The following is a 24,096-nucleotide window of genomic DNA, read 5'->3' on the forward strand; positions in this document are numbered from 1 at the left end:
ACTAATATGGGACGGACGTTCGCGCATAGCTCTTCCAAAATTGACACTCCCCTGTTATGATGGCGGTATAGCGCTCCCGGATATTCGTAGGTATTATTGGGCTTCCCACCTTGCTGCTATCAACCACGGGATGTATGGCCCGGCGTTGAATCCAGCATTTGAAATTGACAAGTGGCTGCTCCCGAGTGGTGATTACTATAGGACACTTTACTCGGGATCCTCCCGTTCACAACTCACGGGACCTACCGCTATAGCTGTGCGGGTATGGCATAGCGCAACGGCGGCTATGGGCTGGAGTGATAAATTAACGGGTGCGACACCGCTCTATGCCTCTGCGAAGTTGGGTGGCCTATGGAGGACGAAGGGATTTGATAAGTGGGACATGATCGGTATTGGTAAAGTGCGTGATCTCTGGGTTAAAGGAAAGGTTAAGGCCTTCTCGGAACTGCAAATAGAGTATAAGCTGAGTGACAGGGAAAGATTTTGTTGCATCCAGGTACGTCATGCTCTGAACTCTGTGTTGCCAGTGGGTAGTGCTGTTCTGGATTCCTCCCCCCTCGAAGATCGTATACTAGATGGCTATGTGCCGGATAGTACTATCTCACTGTTCTATAAGAAAATGATTAATGACCGATCGAGTCTGCTTGATCGCCTCCGTGAGGCCTGGATTGCTGATGGTATTGAACTGGATGACTAGGTCTGGCAGTCCGCGATCTCCTCTGCCAAGGAGGTGGCGATTCCGGCCCGCCTCCGTCTGGTCCAACTCAAGATCCTCCACAGAATCTATGTCACTGGTCCCCGTCTGATTCATATGGGTTTCTCTACGGATGGCATGTGTCGGCGTGGGTGTGGTCTCCTTGGCACCTATCTCCATATCATATGGGAATGCCCTGAGGTGGTGCAATTCTGGAAACGTATACATGAGATTATGGATGATGTCACGGGTGTTGTGATGATGCCGGAAGCCCGACAATGTTTATTGAATATATGGGGTCCGAATGACTATGACGTGTCGCAGCTTCGGTGGGTGACTCTGGCCAATATGGTTGCGAAGAGGGATATTGCTCAGTTGTGGGGATTGCCAATGCCGCCTACAGTGACTGCTTGGAAAGAGATTCTGGACTGGTGTATGTTTCGAGAGAAAACAGTATATATCGCAAGAGGCAGGCCCAAAAAATGGGGGAAGATTTGGAACCCTTGGAACTCATACCGTGGAGATATTTGTACGCCCCCGCTCACCGCTATCCCGAGTCCTTCCCAGTTGCCCTGACCTACATCCCTTCCAGCTGTGGTATATTGTGCTGTTCATATGCAATTCTGCCTCTGCCTCCCTCCCCTCATCTGTATTCAAAGACGTTTTTCTCCTGCTATCATGTATCTCCCGTCCTCCTTGAGCACAGACCTAATGGTTGTATTATTACTGTACTGCCTTGCTTGTTTGTTTGATGTTTTGTTTCTTTGTGTTTCAAATAATAAAAAGTAAAAAAATAACTGATTTGCATATGGCAAGGTCTAAACTGGGGTGGCATGGTGAGCAAAAGAATGATGGATTTAACCCAGATCTTTTGACTGGGGGTGAATGTTTTGAGTATGTCAGCATTCTGTCCATCAATCGTGTGTCTTTTACATTCATGTAATGCAGCAAAAATGGATGCAGTAGTTCTGGTTATTAAGCTGACGGATCCTTTCATGATGCCTGCCTGCTGCCTAGAAATCTGTGCGCTGATAGAACTGCCCTTGACTTACTTAAAATGTATAAAACACAAATATCAAGCTTATAACTGCAACTCGAAGATGTTTTCAGCCATGGGGCAAGATAACTGCCTGCCTGAGATGTGTTGGGCTGATAAAATGGTCAGCTAGGACAAGTAAAATGGCACTCAAAATACTGGAGCTATCTTATGTATGGGGCTGGGACTAGGCCCGTCACAGGGTCTGGGATAAATCAGCCACAGACCTGGAAATAGGTATGTGATGGGGGTTAGAATTCTGTCAGTGTTGAAGGCATGTCTGCCAGATGGCTAAAGACATCCCTTTCATAGAGCAAGATGCAAGTGTGTCATGGGGCCAGAAGACAAGTCAGTCATAAAGTTTGAAACAACTTAATGTGTCTTGGCTCCTCTCTTCATATTTTCTGAACATGTTTTTGTTGGCCCTGGAGACTCTGTGCACTTTACCTTTGCCAACCGGTGCTAAAAGTGCTAGTGCTCATTCCTTTAAACATGGCAAATGTGTGTTACACCTAATTGGCACATTTAATTTACTTACGAGTACCAAGTAAAGAAGTACTGCATGTACTCGCAAGTCCTTTAAATTAAATGCTACTAGATGGCCTGCAGCACATATTTTGCCACCTACTTGAGTATCCCAAAGTCCCAGGCCTTCCATTGAAGCCTGTGTGTGGTTTTAAACTGCCAGCTCGATTTGGAAAAATCAACCTTTTGCCAAGCCTAAACCATCCTTGTTAATACATATGTCACACCTAAGGTAGGCCCTAAACAGCCCATGGGGCAGGGTGCACTGTATTTGAGAAGTGGGACATGTACTTTTAGGTTTTACATGTCCTGGTAGTGAAAACGTCTTGAATTCGTTTTTCACTACTGCACAGCCTACCCCTCCCCTAGGATATCATTGGATTACCTTATTAGGTTAAATAAGTGCTAACTTTTGATTGGGAAGAGGTAATTTAAAATTCTATTTAATGGTAAAGCTGGATTTTGAACCACAATTCTAAAAATGCCTCCTTTAGAAAGTTGGAATTTTCTGGTACTAACCATTTAGTACCTGCAGCCTGCGTTTGGGTCACATATTTGGTAACAGTGGGCTGTTGGCCTTTGTGTATTTCTCCCAGACAGTGACACTAAGGGGGACTAGGTGTTGGCAGGATGGGCCCTCCTGTCAGAATGTGAGAGGCAGAACTGTTCCTTGTCTCATTTTCATTTCAAAGGGTCTGCCTCCAGCACACTGCAAAATAACTTGAAACCAGCATTTTGTCACCCTAAATATCTTGGAGCCTGGGCTGGGGAAGGAGTGGACATTTCCAGGACCAGATGTAGAAAAGCCTAGATGTATGTCCCATTTCAAAGTCTGGCACCATGTATACATATTCGACCCTCAGGCCAATTCTTCAGATCACTCCTGGACCTGCAGAGAAACCCCAGAAGGACTGCTTTGTACTTCAGAGGACTGCGCTGTTACTTGAGGCCTGCTTTGTACCTCAGAGGACTCCTGTGCTGCAATCAGAGGAAGAAAACACATTTGTGTGGCATCCAATTGCGAACTTATCTGAATCTTGAGTTTGAGATTATTTAGTTAACACTTGAAGTGTTCACTTTTTAATAGAATTTCCTATCCACATCGTGTATATGAACAGCGCTCAATCGCAATTGGCTATAACTTTCGGGTGGGGCAAAGTCTCTTGCGACTAGATGCCTGCAGTTGGAGCTTTGATCTTTTAAGTGCTATTTTTCACCCAAAAAAAAAATATTCACAACTCCAGTTTTACTGATTGCATTTAATTAATTCAGGTGTTTTTGTATTTATGACAATGTTCTCAATTTTTCTAAATTGGTGTGGGAATTTTCTTGTGTGGTCTTTTCACTTCATTATTGTTTGAGTGCTGCAAAAATACTTTACACATTGCCTTTAAGTTACGCCTGGCTGCTTTTGTGGCAAGCTACCAGAGGGTTAAGCATAGGCTAATTTAGTGATTTTCTTTGCTGTTCACCCTGGCAAGGATTGTGGTTGGTGCATGAGGAGGGTTAGCACCCCAGAAAGCAAAAATCCAATTTACTACATCACCCATCAATTTGGACAACTCCATGGACAGTTAGGTTCATGCCAATTCCATTTCAAGCAAAAAGTGTTGTGGGGTAAAGAGCGTCAGTCAAAAATTGGTTGCTATGTAAGTGATATGTCAGAAGACCAATCTGTCATAAGACCGTAAACTGTAGTGTAAGGCTGGGCTTCAGTTCAGCCAGTGTTTGCATTAGAGACATTTTGGACACAAGGATAGAGAAGTCTCAGTCAGCGTTCTAGAAATATACCCCTTATTGGGATGAAGATATGTCAATTTAAGGGTGAAGGTACTCCAGGCAGGTCCTTAATGGACCAGGGTTGTCACTCATTGGCTAGAACTATACCAGGCATATGTCATTGGATGTGATGTTAAAACTGCCAGTGACATATTGGTATTCAGGCAACAAGGATCCTTCAAGGGTCTCTAAATGTGCCGATTCTTTAACTAGAGGGATGTCACTCATTGGGCTACAAATATTTCAGTCACATGGTCGGAAATACGTTAGTCAAAGACACAATGGGACAACAATGACGTTGTGGAAACAACAGTCCTTGGGATAGCCATGTAGCGTAAGACATGGTCTGGGAAACATAAGTCATGGCAATAAAAGAACAAAAAAATACTCACCAGTGGCTTTGTAATAATGGACAAGAGGGCCTTTATCACACGTGGAATTCGATAAAATCTGATTTGGTCTTTCAGGTTTGGGTCTATTAAATCCCCTTTGCTGAAATAAAAAGCAGTTTATTGGTAAAAGAAGCAAGAGTTCTCAACACAATTTGTAATCTAGCAAAGACTTTTCATCCAGGTACATGAATGGGACAGGGGATAATCCTGTTCTGCATACAGCAGCCATTTGTAAAATTTACGTTCGAAAGGTAAATAGATAATTTTCTTATAAATGAATGTTACCAAATAAACCACCCAACATATGGATTGCCACACCAGTCTCCTCGTTCTTTACAAGTTCCTAACAAAAGTAAATCTATATCTTCCTATGATCAAGGAAAGCAGATCATAAGGATATGAAAGGTCCCATCCATCTACTATTCGATTCACTTTACACACTGTTACATTACAGGTCTCAGCAATCAATTTGGTTGTCTCTTTTCTCAGGGACATATTTCAGTCAGTTAGACTTTCCCCTTTAAATTGTCCGGAAAGTGAATTGATGGGTACCACAAGGCTCTTTTCTCTCTCCTCATCTTTTTAATTTATATATCAAAACCCTGGTTCACTCTCTCAAAAACATGAAAGTTAAAAGTTTTAACTATGCTGCTGACATGCAACTCCACTTCACTGTTGACAGCACACTAAATACTAAGCTGCATTTCCAGGACACAATGCTGTTCATCTGGGATTGGATGAACACTAAACTCTGACAAAACAGAGATAGTAGTCACCAAAAATAAGCCCGACCTTTGGCGTCCTTCCTTCTGGCTCAATGAGAGGAGCCCTTCCCACTCTTCAAAGAAGTTGGTAAAAAGTCTTGGTTTCATATTTGACGAAGGCTCTATCTCTGAAACTGCAACTTGGCTCGGTGACATCCTTCTGCTTTTTCCAACTTCACAGAATTAAAAAGATCAAGAAATTCCTTACTACCGACGCCTTGCTTCAAGTTATATTAGCGTTGGTCATGTCAAGAATTGACTATGCCCATTCTCTTTACTTGGGTCTCCCTAAACATCTTACGTGGGGGCTTCACTTAGTCCAAAACCAGGGCTGCGCGGCCGATGTATCAGCTTCCCAAATATTGCACTATTTCTAAAGGGACAGAAGACCTTCTCTGGCTCCCAGTGACGCACAGATCTACATTAAAAACTTGTTGCAGGATTTTCAAAGATTTGCACATGAAAAATCCAGTTTTTATTAAATCTCGAATTTACAAGTACTGCATGTCCCCCTTGGAAGTCAAGCCAGGTTGCGCTGTAGTACCCTTTGTTAACATAGGACAGTTTGCCTAAGCAGCTAAGACCCTCTATTGTGGAACATTGTAACCTTGGGCCAACAAACAAGTACCTCTGTATAGGGTGAGCACCAGCAAAGCCTGCCTATACGCAAGGCAACACTCACGCGTGCATGGCATTGTGACGAACATTGCCTATTAATGGATTTGTTCTTTGATTAAGTGACTGTATTTTCCTGAAACTTGTTGCATATTGCCACATGTATAATAAACTCTTCAAGGAAGGTATTTTATACGTTTTTCTCTCTCTTAGTGCCAGCTGGAAAACATTAACTAAAATATGAGGAAAAACATCACTAGTATTGACAGCCTACAGTGATGGAAAAAATGCCCCAATGGTAGACAGTGAAATAAAAAGCAATTAGACTCAATGATCCCCAAATAGTTTGTAAATTTTACTTCCCAGATTATTACACAATTGTGAAATACTCACAATTTGTCCAGAAAAGTGTCACCTCCATCTGACAGAAGTCCTTTGTAGCCCAGATCAATAGTGGCGTATTCTACGTTTGGAGGTGTGAAGGCGACCAGCTAAAAAGAAAGGATGAAGGAGATTAGAACAGTGGGTCTAAACCGTTCAGTCTATTGAAAATACATACCTACGTCCGAGCGAAATGTCAATGGTAGACCTGGATTTAGGAGGCATCTAGAAAGTTTTGATCAAGCCCTGTTCACACAGCCATCTTTCCCATCCCAGAGGTCTAGTGTGAGAGCTTTCCACACCAAGGGACGCCATAATAGGTGGGTACCAATGTAAACTTTTTTTGTCAAGGGACCCTAGTGCTTCCTTGCCCTGGTATTCTGTCATCTGAAAGCAGACATCACTAGCTCTGAAGAGGTGTTTAATTGAAGAGATGCTAGAATAACCAACATTAATGATGAAGCACATCCCCTCATGTGATGGTTTTCATAGTTGTCTTTTCTGTAGTTGATTTACCTGCTATTTGCTGTACTTCACTTCTCATTCCTCGCAGTATCTCAACAACAAATGCTCTTAGCTCTCCACAATTTTTCAAAATCCATCAAAGATTGATAGATGCTTAAATTAGGTATGCCTTTAAGCTGGTGGGATAGCTCAGTGACCCTAACGCTGGCCGCTGACCTACCATGCATTCACCTACCAGTCACAAATTTGAATCCGGATGAGGCAGACTCAGCCTTTACCCAGATCAAATGAACACCATTAAACTTGCTAGTAGTAGCACTGTTTACTACATTGCTTAAAACTTCAAAACTGGAGTATGAAACACTCTGTAAAAGACAAATTATTTAGCAAGATATCAAATTATAGTGAAGTTAACTTCTTTGCCAACTTGTAACAAGCCGATGGATCTATTGGTAATAACTAATGACTTCTGTTGAGTGAGGCGCCCATCTGTTAAAGGCAAGAACACATATATGAACATACATCTATCAGACAAAAAACACGCCTACACCAGGGCTTTTTTAGTAAAGTGAAGGAGTTTGATTAATAAGGAGTCGGTCTGAATATAGCAGAAAGCACTACAAGATATCCAAAAGCATGACCTTAGTGTTTACCTAAGGTAGGCATTCTAAAAACATTCTCTGCAGGATTCAGCATTCATTCTGGCCTCTTTAAAATTGTATTACACTAACTCTTTGAATACAACCACCTCTGGGTTTGGTTACAGGCTCATTCTTCAAGACGCTGTTTTCACAAATTCTTCTTTAGACGGATAATTTGGTTTGCATGCTAGCGATACAATTCTTCTATGTCTTTGACAAAGGGAATGACTCCTTCTATATATGGATCTATATCAAACTTCTTCAGACCACCATCCGACTAGCTCTCCTTATACCTTGGTCAAACCTAAGGTTGCTTGGAACTTTGGTTGCAAACCATTGAGTGCAAACAAGGCACTTGTTCCCTTGATGAATGGTCTAAGTACCAGCTCCTCTAGAAGCACAAATCTCTCTTGTCCGATTCTGATGCAGATGCTCAGTCTCTTATACTTAGTGGATGCAAAAAAGCGAAACCAAGTTTTCATAGGTTAAAGTTCACCATGGAGTTCTGTTCAAAACTTTGCCAAGATCTGGTGGGAGGAGAGTTTCTTCCTCAAGTTTATGCACATTTTTGTGCGGATACTCAGGAATCCGTAATCAATTTCCTTTTACTTTGCAGTGCTTACAATAACAGCAACAGCTGCTACCACTTTTCATATCAGATGTGAGTGGCACAAACCAAGAGCGATCCTTTTAGGCAAATCTGTATCTTGGTTTTTGAAGTTTCCTATTTTTAAATTCTGAATCACAATTCTGCATATTGTAGGCTTTTACTCTACACATCTTAGCCATACTGTAAGTTTACAAAGTTGCATCCATTTATTTGTTATACAAATAGTTTGCATTAAAAATAAATAAAAAACAATAGTCTCTGGATAAAATCATTCATTCGGCTCAAGAGACAATTGATGGACGGGATGCAGAACAAATCAGCCAGGAGATCTGGGCTAAATCCATCATTATTTTGCTCACCATGCCACCCTAGTTTTGACCTGGCAAGATTCAAATCAGTCTTGACCCTGTCACTCATGGGAACAGTCCAGCCCAAACTGCAAAGCCAGGTCCTCCCTGGACTGGAAACACGCATTCTAGGACCGGTTTCGGAGTGTTACCCCTCATCAGCCACGATAGCTTGAATCCAGTGGCACAGTGAGCCACGTCTGGGTATAACCAGCGTACTTAAGGCGAGGAAGCAAAAGACACACAATTGATGGATGGAATGCAGAACAAATCAATACATTCACCCCCAGTCAAGCGATCTGGGTTAAATCCCATGAGGCACAGGGTCAACACTGATTTGCATATAGCTTTGTCTGAACTGGGGTGGCGAAGTGAGCTAAAGAAAGATGATGGATTCAACCCAGATCTGTGACTGGGGGTGAGTGGCTGAAAAGTTTCAGTACTCCGTCCATCATCTCCTTGTGTTTGCTTTATTTGCCCTAAATTCGCAGGGTATGCCCAGACGTGTGTCCCTTGTTCATTTTGCCACTGGGTTCAAGCTAGTCTGGCTGATGAAGGGTGTTACCCGAAACTGGTCCCAGAATGCCTGTTTCTGGTCCAGGGAAGACATGGCTTGGCAGTTCGGGCTGGACTGTTCCCATGAGGCACATGGTCAAGACTGATTTACATATAGCTTTGTCTGAACTGGGGTGGTAAAGTGAGCTAAAGAATGATGATGGATTCAATCCAGACCTGTGACTGGGAGCGAATGTCTGAAAAGCTTCAGTGCTCCGTCCATCATCTCCTTGTGTTTGCTTATATTATAATGGCAACAGTGATGGGTAATGTTATTGGAATTTTGAGAGCCAATTGAATTTCTTTTTTTGAATTGAAGCCCTTTCTTAATAAAAAATATGGATGGATGTCTTTTTATAAATTTATACTACACCCAAGAGTTTTTTATGGTAAAGAGAGCAACAATTTGATGCACCCAAATGCACTTTTTGGGCATTCACTGAGACTCCTGAAGAACTGGATCTTGTTTCCCTAAAAGCAGAGAAATGGCGATGATAGTGATAATCTAAGTTATATTGGGCCAGATGTAGGAACCCTAATACCGGTCGGTAATGACCAAAATTACCGAATTTCTGCCGTTACCGACCAGTATTAGGCATTTGGGGTGTAGGTGGCTACATTTCAGATTCAGTAATTTACCAAATCGGTATTTAAGAATTCGGTAAATTACCGAATTCTTAAATACCGATTCGGTAAATTACCGAATCTGAAATGTAGGAAGCACTCAAGTGAGTGCTTTTCACCTGTAAGGATTCGTTATTTACCACCAACTACAAGTTTGTGGTAAATTACGAAAACCCTAAAAAAAGCATTTTTTGCATTTGATAACAGTGCCATGTGGCACACATACATGCCCTTAGGGCATGTATGTGTGCCACATGTGCACCCATGCACAATTCAGGGGTGCAACAGGGTGTTAAAGTGACACCCTGCCACCCTTGAATGTTTCCCCCCTTTTACCGAATCGATAAATACCGATTCGGTAATTCCCATTCATTCCTATGGGCCTGCAGGCCCATAGGAATGAATGGGAATTACTGAATAGGTATTTATCGATTCGATAATACTTACAGAATAATTACCTACATAGCATTTACCGATTCTAAATTACCGAATCGGTAAAAATCGGTATTTTAGAATCGGTAAATGTAGTTTACCTACATCTAGCCCATTGTTTCAAGATGTAGCATGTCTTTCTTACTAGGAAGCAAGAGTACTGTAAGGAGAGATCTTGTCAACAAGTAAGCTAAATATTTTAGACAGTTAATAGGGTATCAGAGCAATGTGAATATGTCAATGATGTTCTCACTGGTGCTCAAAGTGCATTATCGACTACATACTACAATCCAACTGTGCCATTCCAACATGATACCTGAATGAAGTCTACAAAATAGGTCATTAGGGATACCACCTTCACACCTGTACAAATTGTGGCGCATGTTGCTAAGGCTGACAAGGATCAACACAGTTCTCAGTGCCTTAAATTTGGCACTTTTTTCCCTCTAATAGCCTGTGACGTGCAAGTTAAAGGTGACTAGTGAGAAGGATGGGCATATCAATGTAACCATTCCGCTGGTACAGGTCACATCCACTCATCCATCTAACTGATCCAAGCGTAACAGGATGTACGAGCTATGTCACTTATGTGCTTCTGTTTGTGTTTTGTCTGAGGACTGTATATGTGAATGTGTCTGTATTGTCTCTGTGCACAGGGATCATGTGAGCCTGTGTGTTGTTTTGAGTGCGTGCAATGGGTACCCTCATGTCACTTAGCCTGTGTGCACACGCATTTGTTGGTCTGTAGACCTATGTGCATCTGCTTGGGCTTCTACAGCAGGTTTGTTGGTATTTGTACATGGATTTCTATTTGTGGTTCTGTCTGAATCAGTGCCTGTTGATTTGGTATTTATGTGTGCATATATGCGTGATCTAATGGCGATGTTGTGCATGTTGTGTGTCTTAATGGTCAGGCACTATACAAAAGCCAAGTCTAGAGGATTTATTGAATGCACCTTCTGGTTATTTTTCCAATGTTTCTAGAAATGCATCTGCTTGTTATAGGTTGTTATAGGTTTTAAATACCAAACACGTGGCTTCCTAGATGGAAATTGTGCTTTCACCAATCTGACAAACCATCTCACACACGTCAAAAGATGTCCTTTGTATATACCTGATGGGTGTCTAGAGAAGGTAACATGTCTTTCATATGGGCTAAAAAGAAACATATACAGTGGGGAAACCAAACATGAACCTTTCACAAACCAATTCATAGCTAAACAAGCATTTGCAATGCAATAGGTCTCGCATTTACGTAAGTTTGAGCTATTAGTATTACAAATGAAAATTCCTTTTATTTTTGTTTTCGTTTTTAAAATATAGACAAAAGGCATTGTCATTTACAATGCCAATAGTTTAAACTTGCGTAAATGAGAGACCTATTGCATTGCAAATGCTTGTTTTTACTGTTTTGCTGACTTGGACTAGAACTGGAGGGGTAAAGTACCCTTCAGGTGGCAAACCTACAAACAGCCCGCTGCATATTGCCCAATTGTAACCCATGTTTTGCTGACAATCATTTTTAACAAATCTGTGAAAAAAATAGTATAGTCTTTTTTCCATATTCACATAATTTCTATCACGAATTTTGGGTTAATGTTTTAAAAAGGAGATGGGGGTCAAAATATGTATGTGCCCATTCCAGAACAAGGGCATAAAAATGTATACCACAGATCTTGAGGGCAGCACACTCACAAAAACATGGCTTCTGCCTTAGCACGTGGCATCAAAGTATGCTGCAGCCGGCTCCCGTTGACGAGCATTAGCTCAGATTTTTTAGCTCTTGTACCACTCACCCCACTGGACACGTACGAGAATTTAAATAATCTACAATTTGAGTTTAAAAGTTATAAAATATATTTTGGAGAATGCGGGCATCGATCCCGCTACCTCTCGCATGCTAAGCGAGCGCTCTACCATCTGAGCTAATTCCCCGCCTAAATTCGGTAGACACTGAGCCCCCTCTATTCATGTTCAACACAGGCATTCATTCCATATGTAATGGAGTTGGTGTTTTATTTAATCCTTTCGGTCTGCCCATCGAGATAACCAGCTCATCAGCAAACATGTTTTCTTACCTCAGTAGCCCAACAGAAAACTATGCTGACATTTATTCCAGTATAAAAATAAAATGTTAAAAACTGATCGGCATGAATTCTGACCCCTGTTATATGACAAAGAAGCATGCTGCCCCTCGATAGCTTGTTATAATGTAACAATGGATCTAATTGTATCTCACAAACTAACAAGTTCAATTCAACTCATCAAAACCTTAATCAGCGTCCTGCTGCTCGAAAGAAAGCGCCTACAGCGGATGCGCCTTAAGCAGACCACGTTTCATGGCTTCAGCCTCGTCAGTGAAGAGAAGTTTGCACTTTAACTTAGTTTCCCTGGTCTTTATCACCACCGTACGTTGTCGAATGAATGCTAGGAGAAGTATTAACTTCTGTTCCCAGATGAGGCATGTGTAAGTTAGCAATGGGGCGAGGGTGTGGCGTAACGGCCAGCGCTACCCCACTAGATGCTGGGTTCGAGTTTTGGCGTTAGCTCAACATGCTGGGATTCTGGGCAAATCACTCAATCTTCCGTGCCTACCAAAAATGAATGTGTCCTTGTGTAAGGTAACTGATGCTCATGTAAAGCGCTCCAATACCTTCGAGTCGCGCTATATCAAACTGCAAAAAACACAAGCAATGGTTGGGGTAAGGAAGAGAGGAGACTGGGTGGACACAGGGGAAGGTATTAATAGGGACGGGGGTGTAATACCTCACGACGGTAGGGGAAATAGAGATGGGTTCAATGGAGCACACTCTTGTGATAAGCCCGGTATTCACACTTTCCACTACAATGAGATTCGGCTCACGGGCCAAGGTCTCCAGCTCTTGCTGCAGCGGTGAAGGGGTGGTGGGTGGCGGCTGGGACCGCGGGGCTCCTTTACATTTTTGTGGTGTAAATGGAGTATGGCTGTAGTCTAATCTTCTGCTTACTGCACTCCCTGTTCTCTTGTCTGCCGATGCTGCTTCTGTGTGTCTAGCATGACAGAGTTGGTATTTTCACTGTAGTGATGGGATCGATGTGTTAATGAGTGTCAGTGCAGGTGCGTGCTTCTGCGTGATGGCTTTAGTGGGTGCTTGTGAGTGTGCGCACAGAAGTCGTTGTTTGAGCCTGTGTGATAGTGCCCATGTGTGAGCTGGCTACCTGGTGCTTGCTGTGCGTGCACTTTAGTGCTAATGTGCGAGTACATAGGAGCGATGTGTGAACTAAATACACAACGGCGACGGTGTGAGCGCGTCCACTGGAGCGATGGGGGGAGTGAAGTACGGGTGCGCATGCGATTAGGAGAGGTGTGAGTGTATGCTTGGTACGTAGAGTGGTAGAGGGCGTAGCAGATCATTAAGATGATGGAAACGCTTACGGTGTGTTCACTGAACAGCTGATATAAGTGCTGTATATCGTTAGCGCGTGCTTGTGTCTAGTGATGAGGTAAATGCCGGCTGTTCTAGCGCCAACTCTGTATAGTGGAAAGAGATGGGCTGAGTGCTAGTGAGGTTAAGAGTGCAACCTGGCCATTACAGTAAGTAACCCATGTGCCCCAGGGGGTTGCGGTCTACTCAGCAGCTACGAGCGGGGGGAGGATCTTGCACCCCCTAAACAGAGATAGGAAGGGGTTAAGGGAGAACCTGTCCTGCATGTGTGAGCTGGCTTCCTGGTGCTTGCTGTGCGTGCACTTTATTATTATTATTTCTGAGTTTGTATAGCGCCTGGTTACACTGTCAGTGTGTCCCCGCGCTGTCAGAAGAGCTAGTTGCTCCGTCAGTCAGACATAGACGGGGCTATTCTTTAGGAAAGAGAAATGTTTTAAGTTTCCTGCGGAAGATGAGCTCCGATGTTTCCACTCTTAAGCTCAGGGGGAGAGAATTCCATTTATGTGCCGCCAGAGAGCGAAAGGATCTACCCCCCATTCTGGCTTTCTTGTGTCTGGGGACAGCGAGGAGGCCTGCTCCTAATGAGCGGAGTTGTCGGGTAGGCGTATAGGGGCAAAGAAGGTTCCGAAGGAAGGCCGGGCCCTTGCCATGTACGATCCTGTGACCAATACATAGGACCTTGAAGTCGATCCTTTCATTGATCGGAAGCCAATGAAGTATTTGTAGAGATTTTTTTGAGGCGGCTCTTCTGGGCAGCCGGAGGACCAGACGGGCGGCAGCATTCTGGATTGTCTGCAGTCGACGCCGACTAGTGGCGTTGGCGCCTAGATACAAGGCATTGCCATAGTCCAGTCTCGAAGTGACAAGAGCGTGGACCAGGGTCTTCCTTGAGGATTCTGGGAGCAGGTCCAGGGTCTTACGGAGTTTCCGTAGAATCGAAAAGCACGTACCAGCTACCCGTCTGGTGTGGTAGTCGTAATTTAGCTTTGAGTCCACCCATACTCCAAGGTTCTTGACCTGATCACTGGGGGTAGGGAGAGGCCCCAGGGTCTGTGGCCACCAGGCAGATGACCAGACTGAGGGGGGTTTTCCTACAATTAGCACCTCAGTCTTGTCTCCGTTCAGACGGAGGCAGTTCTTCGCCATCCATCCAGCCAGCTCTTGGAGGCATGATGAGAAGTTCGCGGCGGCTTGTTCAGCTGGTTGGGTCAGAGCGACCACCAGCTGAGTGTCGTCTGCGTATGTCACTACTTCCACCGCATAGCGCTCCGCAGTAATAGCCACGGGGCTTTAGTGCTAATGTGTGAGTACATAGGAGCAATGAGTGAACTAAATACACAACGGCGACGGACGGTGTGAGCTCATCCACTGGAGCGAATGGGGGCAGTGAAGTACGGGTGCGTGTGTGATTAGGAGAGGTGTGAGTAAATGCTTGCTGTGTAGAGTGGTAGAGTGCGTAGCAGATCATTAAGATGATGGAAACGCTTACGGTGTGTTCACTGAACAGCTGATTTAAGTACTGTATATCGTTAGCGCATTCTTGTGTCTAGTGTCGTAGAAAGGCTGTGTTTGCGGGGAGAGAGAGGGGAGGTGCTGGTGTGGGAGGGGGAGGTGCTGGTGTAAGAGAGGGGAGGTGCTGGTGTGGGAGGGGGGAGGTGCTGGTGTAGGAGGAGGAGTGCTGCTAGGGCAAGGCTGTGTTTGCGGGGAGGTGCTGGTGTGGGAGGGGGGAGGTGCCGGTGTGGGAGGAGTGCTGCTAGGGCAAGGCTGTGTTTGGGGGAGAGAGAGGGGAGGTGCTGGTGTGGGAGGGGGGAGGTGCTGGTGTGGGAGGAGTGCTGCTAGGGCAAGGCTGTGTTTGCGGGGAGAGAGAGGGGAGGTGCTGGTGTGGGAGGAGTGCTGCTACGGAAACTGGCTGGGGAGGGGGAGGAGAAATGCTAGTTTATGGCCCAAAAGCGCGTGCCTGTGGCCACGTGAACTTCATGAAAACGCCAGCAAAAAGCTGGTGGTTTCATGAGGATTTTGAGCACTTGAATTCTCGATCCCTCAATGCGCTTGCGCGCATTGTAGGTCACGAGACCTAAAAGGCAATGACTAGTGCAAAGAAACAAGCAGAAATATTTTTTATGTGCCTCAACAATGTCCTATTTCTGGCATCTCCTACAGCATATTTTCCATGCTACTTTAGGTAAAACAAATGCAAAAAGATCAATTGATGGACAGAATGCAGAACAATCTCATACATTCACCAAAGTACAGAGATCTGGGCCTAAATCCATTGTACAGGGAAGACCTGGTTTGGCAGTTCGGGCTGGACTGTTATCATGAGGGACAGAGTCAAGACTGATTTGCATATAGCTGGGTCTGAACTGAGGTGGCGTGGTGAGCAAAAGAACGATGAAGGATTCAACCCAGATAAGTGACTGCAGGTGAGTGTCTGAAAGGTCTCAGTGCTCCGTCCATCATCTACTTGCATTTGCTTTGTTCTCTCCAAGTTGGCAGGGTATGCCCAGACGTGGGTCCCTTGCTCACTCTGCCACTGGATTCAAGCTAGCCTGGCTGATGAGGGGTGTTACCCCGAAACCGGTCACAGGATGCATATTTCCAGTCCAGGGAAGACCTGGAGTGACAGTCTGGGATGGACTGTTCCCATAAGGCACAGGGTGAAGACTGATTTGCTTATAGCTGGGTCTGAACTGGGGTGGCGAAGTGAGCTAAAGAACGATGATCGATTGATGATCTGTGACTGGGGGTGAGTGTCTGAAAAGTTTCAGCTCTCCGTCCATAATCTCCTTAGGTTTACTTTAAGTAAAACAAGCATTTAGAAAGCGAAAATGTTTGGCCATTGTAGTGAATGCATATAGAGATATACAGCATCCACAAACACCTTAACATAGGTTACTCATACATGCACACATACAGCGTTGCGATTGGCTCACCTAAGCCGTAATTTGGTGCACAGAAGGGGACTGGGGGCCAAGTCATGTTCTCCACCCGGGCTGCAATGCTTCAAATGAACTGGATTGCTTCAAATTAACAAAAACGTTCCCAAATCACAGCAAAGCAGTGCTTAATTTGTAAAAGAGTAAGTGCTGGGGCACAAGGTTTGCTCAGAAGCCTGTGGCTAGCATTATTGAAGGTATGGGCGCTGAATGCCAAGGCTCCCCCGTCTGGATTCCTTCCACCCCATGCCTTTCATCCACCACCACACAGTCACTGCCGCTTTATCTTGCTTTTTCAGGTTGCTTTTCTTCCCTGCCACGTCAGGAATCAGTTTGCACCAGCCCATTTATCCCGTTAACGCAACCTAAAACAAAAACAACTAGTAACCATGAAAGTTGGAGGAGGGTGTGGCATAATCACCAGATCTAACTACTTCGGAGCTGAGGAACCAAGTTTGAGTCTCGGCATTGGCTCAACATCCTGTGATTGTGGGCAATTCACATAATCTACCCGTAAATTAATATGTCCTTAACTGGTGCTCATGAAAAGCGCTGTTGATGATTAAGTGTCAGTGCTGAGGACCAGAAACCACTAGCTCAAATTAAGCACTGCTCTGTCTTGTTCTGGATCAGAGTCTGTGGGGGTAAAATAATTCCCCAAACATTAGTGCTGGTGAAGCCCGCCTGCAACTAACACTCAATGTAAGCACTGCTGCAGAGGAAATAAAGATTACAACTCCTAAAATATAATAATCTGTTCAATAAAAACCTAGGCCTGGATGCATGGTGTTTGCCGTACGCTGCCTATACATTTGGTGTATTTGTATTGGTAGTTTTGTAGCAAAGTAGACAACGCTTGTTGCTCGATTCTGATTGGCTATGGCATATTTTGCTTTGTTTACGTTGCATGCACGTGGTTCCCCTGCAATACATATTTGCATTGAGATACGAGGGATGGAAAAGTTTTCAGTAAAAACCATTCCTTATTTCCATAGTCTGCCAAATGCATTGATAACCCACGAAAACAAAGCTCTTTTCTTCCAGCGTCAGGCAACAGATGTTTCAAAAGTGTGTAGATGTATGACTGTCGTAAGAATATTAACTATCTGCATAGCCAGCAGTTCAACATCGGTTGTCCTTAATTCATATTTCAGCAAAATGCTTTGCTACTTCGTGGCGTTAAGAAAGCAAACCCCCATTTAAGAGAATGTTACAAAATAAATTCTCTAATATGCGGTAGAACTGAAACATTCCCCACGAGTGTGTGATGTCAATTTTACAGAGGTAATGGTGCACAAGAGCAAAAATGAAAGAAAAGAGTCAGTGAAAAACTGCAATAAATATATGTGGTATTATCCCCATGCAATATTTTACGTGCTTATTGGAGTGTTTAGGTCTGACTTGGCAGAGCGTCTGTCGAGATGAATAATACCACCAAATGATTCAAATATACATTGAATGGGCTTTGGCTCCACCCAGAGGATTATTTGTCTCATCACATGCTGTTTCCAATTTGGTGCATTGTTCTGCTTTTTGGGGAGTGTTTCCTTTGACAAATTATGCAGTGCAATGCGCAGAACCGGCTCCTCCACTAGGGCAGAAGAGCGTCGCCCTACTACTTTCTCGCAGTGTGAGAAGCAGAAACACAAAATGCTTCTCACACTGCGAGAAAACAAAAGGGTTTGGTTGGGCACGGGCCTGCTCTAGGGCAGGAAAGGAGTGGCTTGCCCACTGCTGAGGGCGCTGACTGTAGTCATGCGCACTCTATTTTCTCCATGTAGGCTGCATGCAGCCTACATGGAGAATATGTCCTACATGGAGAATATGGCCTCCTCATAGGCGCCAGGTTGGTCGGTGTCCCGGACAATCACAAAGCTGTCATTGCAGCTTTGTTACTGGCTGAGTGGAGGGAGGCTGCCTGCTTCCTGTTCCTGGAAGGAGAGGAGCAGAGACGATGCGGTACCGGGCTGGCGAAGGTAAGTTAACTTTTAAAACGTATTTTTATATTTTAAATTAAACCCCCCCAATGTACCCCTCCCCACCCGCGAGTCATGCAGGCCGCGACATGCCACGCCCGCCACACCCCCCTATTGCTTGCCATCTGTTGGCTTCAGTGTCACTCTTCTTTGCAGCCTCCGCAACTGGGTAATGAAGGCAAAACGTAACTCAAAATCCTTTCTGTGGGACAGGGCACACCCGTCCGCTGCGCCCGACATGATTGAGGTACTATTTATTTTTCTTTCACACTCACCCTACCTGGTATTTCCAGCATAGCGCTTTTTCTAATTTCTTTTACATTCTCTGGAGTCGTGCACTAAGCATAGAAGGGCATATTTTGTCATTGGACAGCGGCCCTTTTACACCTTGGACTGGAGTTAAAAAAGGCAATCAAGCCTGTCTTTAACATCTCCTTTTAACTTTAGTCCCACAAAGTAAGCAGGAAAGTGGTTTCAGTACATTAAATTAGTGCGACCCATGCTGCTGCAGGCTTCGGGGTGCTATTCTGTGGCAAAGCAATCCAGTCTCCCCATTTTCACTCTGTCCTCCTTTCCTTTCATATTGACAGCCAGCTTTATTAGCCACTATTTTCTAACTTCTAACTTTAAAACAAATCTCTGTTGAGAATGGGACGAGGCGAGCAGGGTTTCTAGTGCAAGCTGTGGGCTCACCTGCCTCCTGAACAACGACCCCATGATCCTGATTCCCATGTGGGTCGTCGCCTGATCTGCAGTGCAGGCGGTGCTCCCCGCCGTTTAGGTCGAGGACCGAAGACTGCGCTTGTGCAGTCTCCGGGAGGAGATTTAATGTTTTGGAGTATGGGGGCTTGAACCCGCCTCTCTCCTCCATTGGCTGGCTTCCTAAACTGAGGCCAGCCATTGGAGGAGACGGGCGTTACTCATTTAAAGCCCCGTCTCTTTTGTATTCGGGGGCGTGCTTTTTTGCGTTCTTTCACTGTGACATCACCCGTCACTCAAAACGCCAAAACACGCCCCCGTTTACGAAATTTTCGGAGCTTTGCGTCTGCCATTTTTTTCCCTGTTTGTGCCGTTTTTCTTGTTTTACAGGTCTTGGCAGTCCGTATGAGCAGATGAATATAATTCGGGACGTAATGTGTTGATCTATTGAACTGTGCAAATAACACTGGCCCATTGCTTTTCAATGGCGACACTTTGCCGTGTTTTGTGGACACGTCACACAAGACAAGCACAAAAGGTGGTGTTGCGTTGTAAACGGAACACAGTCGCTACTGCCAGAAACCTCTGTTTGGGTCATGTCGGGGTGAGCGATGCGACTGCTATGCAATTATCACGCCCCTAGTTAAGCAGAATGTATATTTAACAAAAATTACACAGTTAACAAACGTCATTCCAGGGGCCGCTGACACCTGCGGTGATATACGGCTAGTTAGGGCCAACTGAGTCATCAATTCTTCTCAGGTCTGTAAATGACCATTAAATTGGGTAATGGAGATATATGATATATCGGTGGTTTAGAAACTGCAGAAGTGCGCCATGAAGCAACGAGGCATTCGGTACACGCCGGCAGTACTATCTTTGTGCCACAGCGAGGGCCACCGGGGGTATGTATACCGGGGATGCTACCAGCCACGTCACACATCAAAGGCTCTATTTCGAGGGTGCAGTCGAGCGCGTGCTCTCGGGGCCACTTACTGGGTGGGCGCTCCTTTTTCTAATGCTAATCTATGTGGGGTGAGATGGCTTGAGAATGTAACACTGGTTGCAGTACGAAGACACGCACAAAAGTGTTAAATGCAAATATATATGTATCTGCGTATAAATGTGGGTTAATGGCTCAGAGTGACAGTAAACTAATGAAGTACAGGAAATACGGGGAGGCGAAACCACCGAGGAAATATACACATGCATGTAGATGTAAAATTGGAATTACACGATTGTTAAAACAACCAGCTGCTAGCTAAAATCTGAAAAAAAGTTTGTAAAACCGTGAATAAAACTCTGCGAAAACAGTTAATAAGAAACCCTCAAATATAAAACACCTGACAACAACAAAATAATAGAATATAAGAACTGAACGCATAGGCGTGGGCCAAATAATTCACTTGAAAAAACTAAACCCGGGAACTGTACCAGCGCTGACAGGTCGGAGCAGCAGCAAGCACCAAACCTGAAGCTTTGGTGCTTGCGTCTCTCAGAATGACCGGTGCCCAGAGGGCAGTAGCGCGTAGCTAACCTTGGACACTGGTGCTTGAGGGTCCCGTGACTGGCCAGTGCCCAGAGTCATGTTTAGTCCCTCCCTCCAAGGGCACTGAATGACCCGACACCGGTCCCGGCTAGTCACTGGGAAGAGCGCGTCCCGTGATGACGTCAACGCTCCTCTCTACTGCGTGGCAAAGACCACAGAACTTATCACATTTGCGGTTATTCAGATGAGAAGGTGTCTCTGTTTAATTCAATATAGCCTCAAAATACGAGGCAAAGAAATGCATTGCACAGTGGTTATTTATTTATTTATTTATTATTTATTTATTTAATGGTTTTATAAAGCGCGTAGTAACTCAGGGAGCATCCCAGCGCTGACCTGTTCTCCGAGGGGGGGGGGGGGGGGTTCAGCCGTCTGATGAAGTTAAGTCTGCGGGAAAAGGAGGGTTTTTAGGGTTTTTCTGAACTGAAGGTAGTTCGGTTCTAACCGGAGTTTTCGTGGCAGATGGTTCCATTGTCTTGCCGTGTGAACCGAGAAACGACGTCCACCGGTCTTGGCTTTTCTGACTCTCGGAACTGCCATAAAGTTTTCTGTGCCGGACCGGAGGTCTCTCTCCGCTTTGTATGGAACTAGGATTTCTGTGAGAAGGGGGGGCCGTTTTTGTTGAGGGTTTTATGGGCCAGGCACAGGGCCTTGAAAGTGACCCTTTCCCTGACTGGGAGCCAATGGAGAGACTTAAGAGCCGGCCTGGCGGAAGATCTTCCTGGGGTGCCCGTAAGTAGGCGGGCGGCGGCATTTTGGACTTTTTGCAGTGAATTCAGGGTGGCTTCAGGGGCTCCTAAGTAGATGGCATTACAGTAATCCAATCTTGCCAGGATTAGACCCTGAATGAGGAGCCTCCTTGCGGTCTCAGGGAGTAAAGGAAAGATCTTCCTACAGGCTCTGAGTAGTCCAAAACAAATCCCAGCCGTTCTTTTAGCCTGGGTTTTAAAGCTCATATCTCTCTCAATCCACACGCCCAGGCTCTTGACCTCTTCCTTGGGTGTAGGAGGGTCGCCTAGGCAGCTAGGCCAGAGGTGAGATGGTAAGGAGGGCCCCTTGTGGCCCATCAGAAGGATCTCAGTCTTAGACCCATTCAACTTGAGTGAGGAGAGGTTCATCCATCGGTGGACTTCGGAAAGGCAGCCGTGGAGGTCTGATGGGGCATGGTGGGGATGTGAGAGGGTTACGACCAGCTGGGTGTCGTCGGCGTAGTTGATAATTGACACGCCGAACGAGCTGACCCTCTTCTCCAGTGGGGCCATGTACACGTTGAACAACGTGGGGCTCAGGGATGAGCCCTGTGGCACTCCACACTGGAGGGGGAAGATGGATGAGCAGCTGTCGTTTTCCCGTACCTGAAAGGTGCGTCCTGATAAAAAGGACTCTAACCATTTCAGGGCCATCCCCTTTAGTCCGATCTGTTAGGTTAACAAACCCTCTGTAGGAGCACATTAATTTATTTTGGGAAGTCGGTGGCCGTGCAATTTTTTCTTCCATGAGTTCATGAGTAGTACCCCACTCGCCCCAATTCTAAAGCTCACTGCACTTAATTCCTCGAATAATCATCACACTATTGAACTGAATGTATTTAACAGAACACACTTCCTGAATTTGCCCTTTTTTATTATGGAATTTGCTCAAATGAATGTTGGTAGAGTACCGTCGACCTTTTCAGCAAGAAAATGTTAAAAAGTTATCACTCAGATATGAAGGCTCGCCCTCTCCCTTAGTTGCGAATTTCCTCGATAGCAGTTGTCCCCGTTTGCCTGTCTTTACCGGCTCCTCGTTATTCCTTAGCCTGTTCTTTTATGAATTCCAACCCTGCTTTCTTTCAGTATGTAACTCTTGAGGTTTTTTGTTTCTCCCTATCTCTTAATATATTGCATGTTTAGCCTCGTCAAGGGCCCCTTTCCCTTTTCCGTTTTCAATATGTGTCTTTTCTATACTCGCCCGTCTTCCAACCTATTTTCGTGCCTGTTCCTCGGAGGTGTTTCGGTATTTCTCATGTTTCTTGCCTTTCTGCATTTTCTCTATGTGGTTTTCTTTTTTCTGCTGTGTTTCAGACTCTTCGTCTGCTGAATGGTCACGGTTTTCGCCTGTCCGTGTTTCTCTCCCTGTACTGCGTTTTCAGTATTTCCGTGTCTCTTTCTCTGCAGGTTTCAGTCTGTTGCTGTGTCTCTTCTTATACAGTGTGTCTGGTCTGCCGTGGCTGTTTGTCTGTAGTGGTTTCAGTCTGGTCACCCTCTCCCCTGTTTTAGTACGTTAGCGTCTCTGTCATTCCTCTTTTTCGAATACGACTCTCTCTGTCCCTTCCACTGCTGTGATTTCAGACTGTCTCTCGTTTTCCTGTTTTTTTATATGTGTGTCTCTTCCTCCTCACCTCTTCTACTCTTTCATTCTGTTGTGTGTCTCTTCCTCGTTGTGCTCGTGTCCCCCCACCCCGCTGTTCCTCGTTGTTGTGCTTGTGCCCCCCCACCCCGCTGTTCCTCGTTGTGCTCGTGGCCCCCGCCCCTCATTGTGCTCGTGGCCCCCCACCCCCCTGACCCTCATTGTGCTCGTGGCCCCCCACCCCCCTGACCCTCGTTGTGCTCGTGCCCCCCACCCCTGACCCTCGTTGCGCTCGCTTTTCTGACCTCCCGCCCCCCTGTTGCTCGCTGTGCTCGTGCCCCCCCACTTCCCCCCTCCCTACAGGCTACCCAGGAAGGTAGCGTGGGGACACAAGATCACAACTCGACTGTTGACCAACATTAACTTTAAATCCCAGCCTACCTTTTTTGTTTTTGGAAAAAAGTACTTTTAAGGACACAGGTGTACTTAACACTACACAAATCAATGACAAATACAGAGAGATGCCCCTGATCTCAACTCACTGTGGGGGCTAAAACCTGTCCCTCCTCTTCATGTTTCTGTCACCCGGGTCACCCTGTCTAAGATTGTCCCCAGCCAGCTTTGGTAGAGCACGAATAAGGCTCAGGTGCAAATTACGTTTCCCACAAATAAAATGTGCAGTCAGTTCGTTGTCCACTCTAGTTCTTACCCGTCGCTTAATTGGACAGAAAAACAGTCTTTAGTTCTCGCACTCACCTCAGTGTTTTCAGAGAGGCTTCTGACCGCAGATGGTGGCCGGTGGTATTCATGTGCTGCCTCAGCAATGGACACCATGGACGTCATGCAAAGCTTGTGTCTTCACTGAGCGTAGCTGCCTTGGACTGTCAGGATGGTACTCAGTGCCTTCTGCTGCTACGAGGCTGGCTTCCTCAGGAGTCGCAGCCCACTTCCGAGCCAACGAAGACACAAGCTAACGCAGCTGCAGCCTGACCCAGGCCGATGCACATTGCGAGGCAGTTGGAGCCCCAGTCTGTACCGACACAAACAGCAGGTAGCGCTGACCCTCCCCGGGCCAATACACAGGGCAAGGCAGATGCAACCCACCTTAAGCCAATGCACACGGCAGGCAGTTAAAGCCAGATATAGACCAATAAACAAGGCAAGGTACATGCTGGCTGCGTTGGGCCAATGTACAGATATATGTACTCTTTCATGGTTCTCACGGGGAGCCGAGCTGTGCTTGCTTCCCTGCCCCCTGGCTGTGCTTGCTTCACTGCCCCCTGGCTCCTGACTGTGCTTGCTTCCCAGCCCCCTGGCTGTGCT

General features: G+C 45.4%; 1 protein-coding gene and 1 non-coding gene across 2 annotated transcripts in view; both read right to left on the reverse strand.

Moving 5' to 3' along the window:
- The window catches only part of LOC144800615 (vitamin D3 hydroxylase-associated protein-like), a 465,511-nt gene that overhangs the window by 66,948 nt on the left and 374,467 nt on the right, over window positions 1-24,096 (reverse strand). Inside the window, exons 9-10 of the mRNA XM_078671693.1 lie at window positions 6,199-6,296; window positions 4,427-4,526 (exon numbers count right to left, since the gene is read on the reverse strand). Coding sequence (XP_078527819.1) covers window positions 4,427-4,526; window positions 6,199-6,296 — 198 coding nt within the window. The remainder of the gene's footprint in view (window positions 1-4,426; window positions 4,527-6,198; window positions 6,297-24,096) is intronic.
- Window positions 11,723-11,795, reverse strand: TRNAA-AGC (transfer RNA alanine (anticodon AGC)). The gene has a single exon. It is a non-coding gene; the product is annotated as a tRNA-Ala (tRNA).

Source organism: Lissotriton helveticus, chromosome 1_2 (genome assembly GCF_964261635.1).
Source record: "Lissotriton helveticus chromosome 1_2, aLisHel1.1, whole genome shotgun sequence".
In the NCBI taxonomy this organism is placed as follows: domain Eukaryota; kingdom Metazoa; phylum Chordata; class Amphibia; order Caudata; family Salamandridae; genus Lissotriton; species Lissotriton helveticus.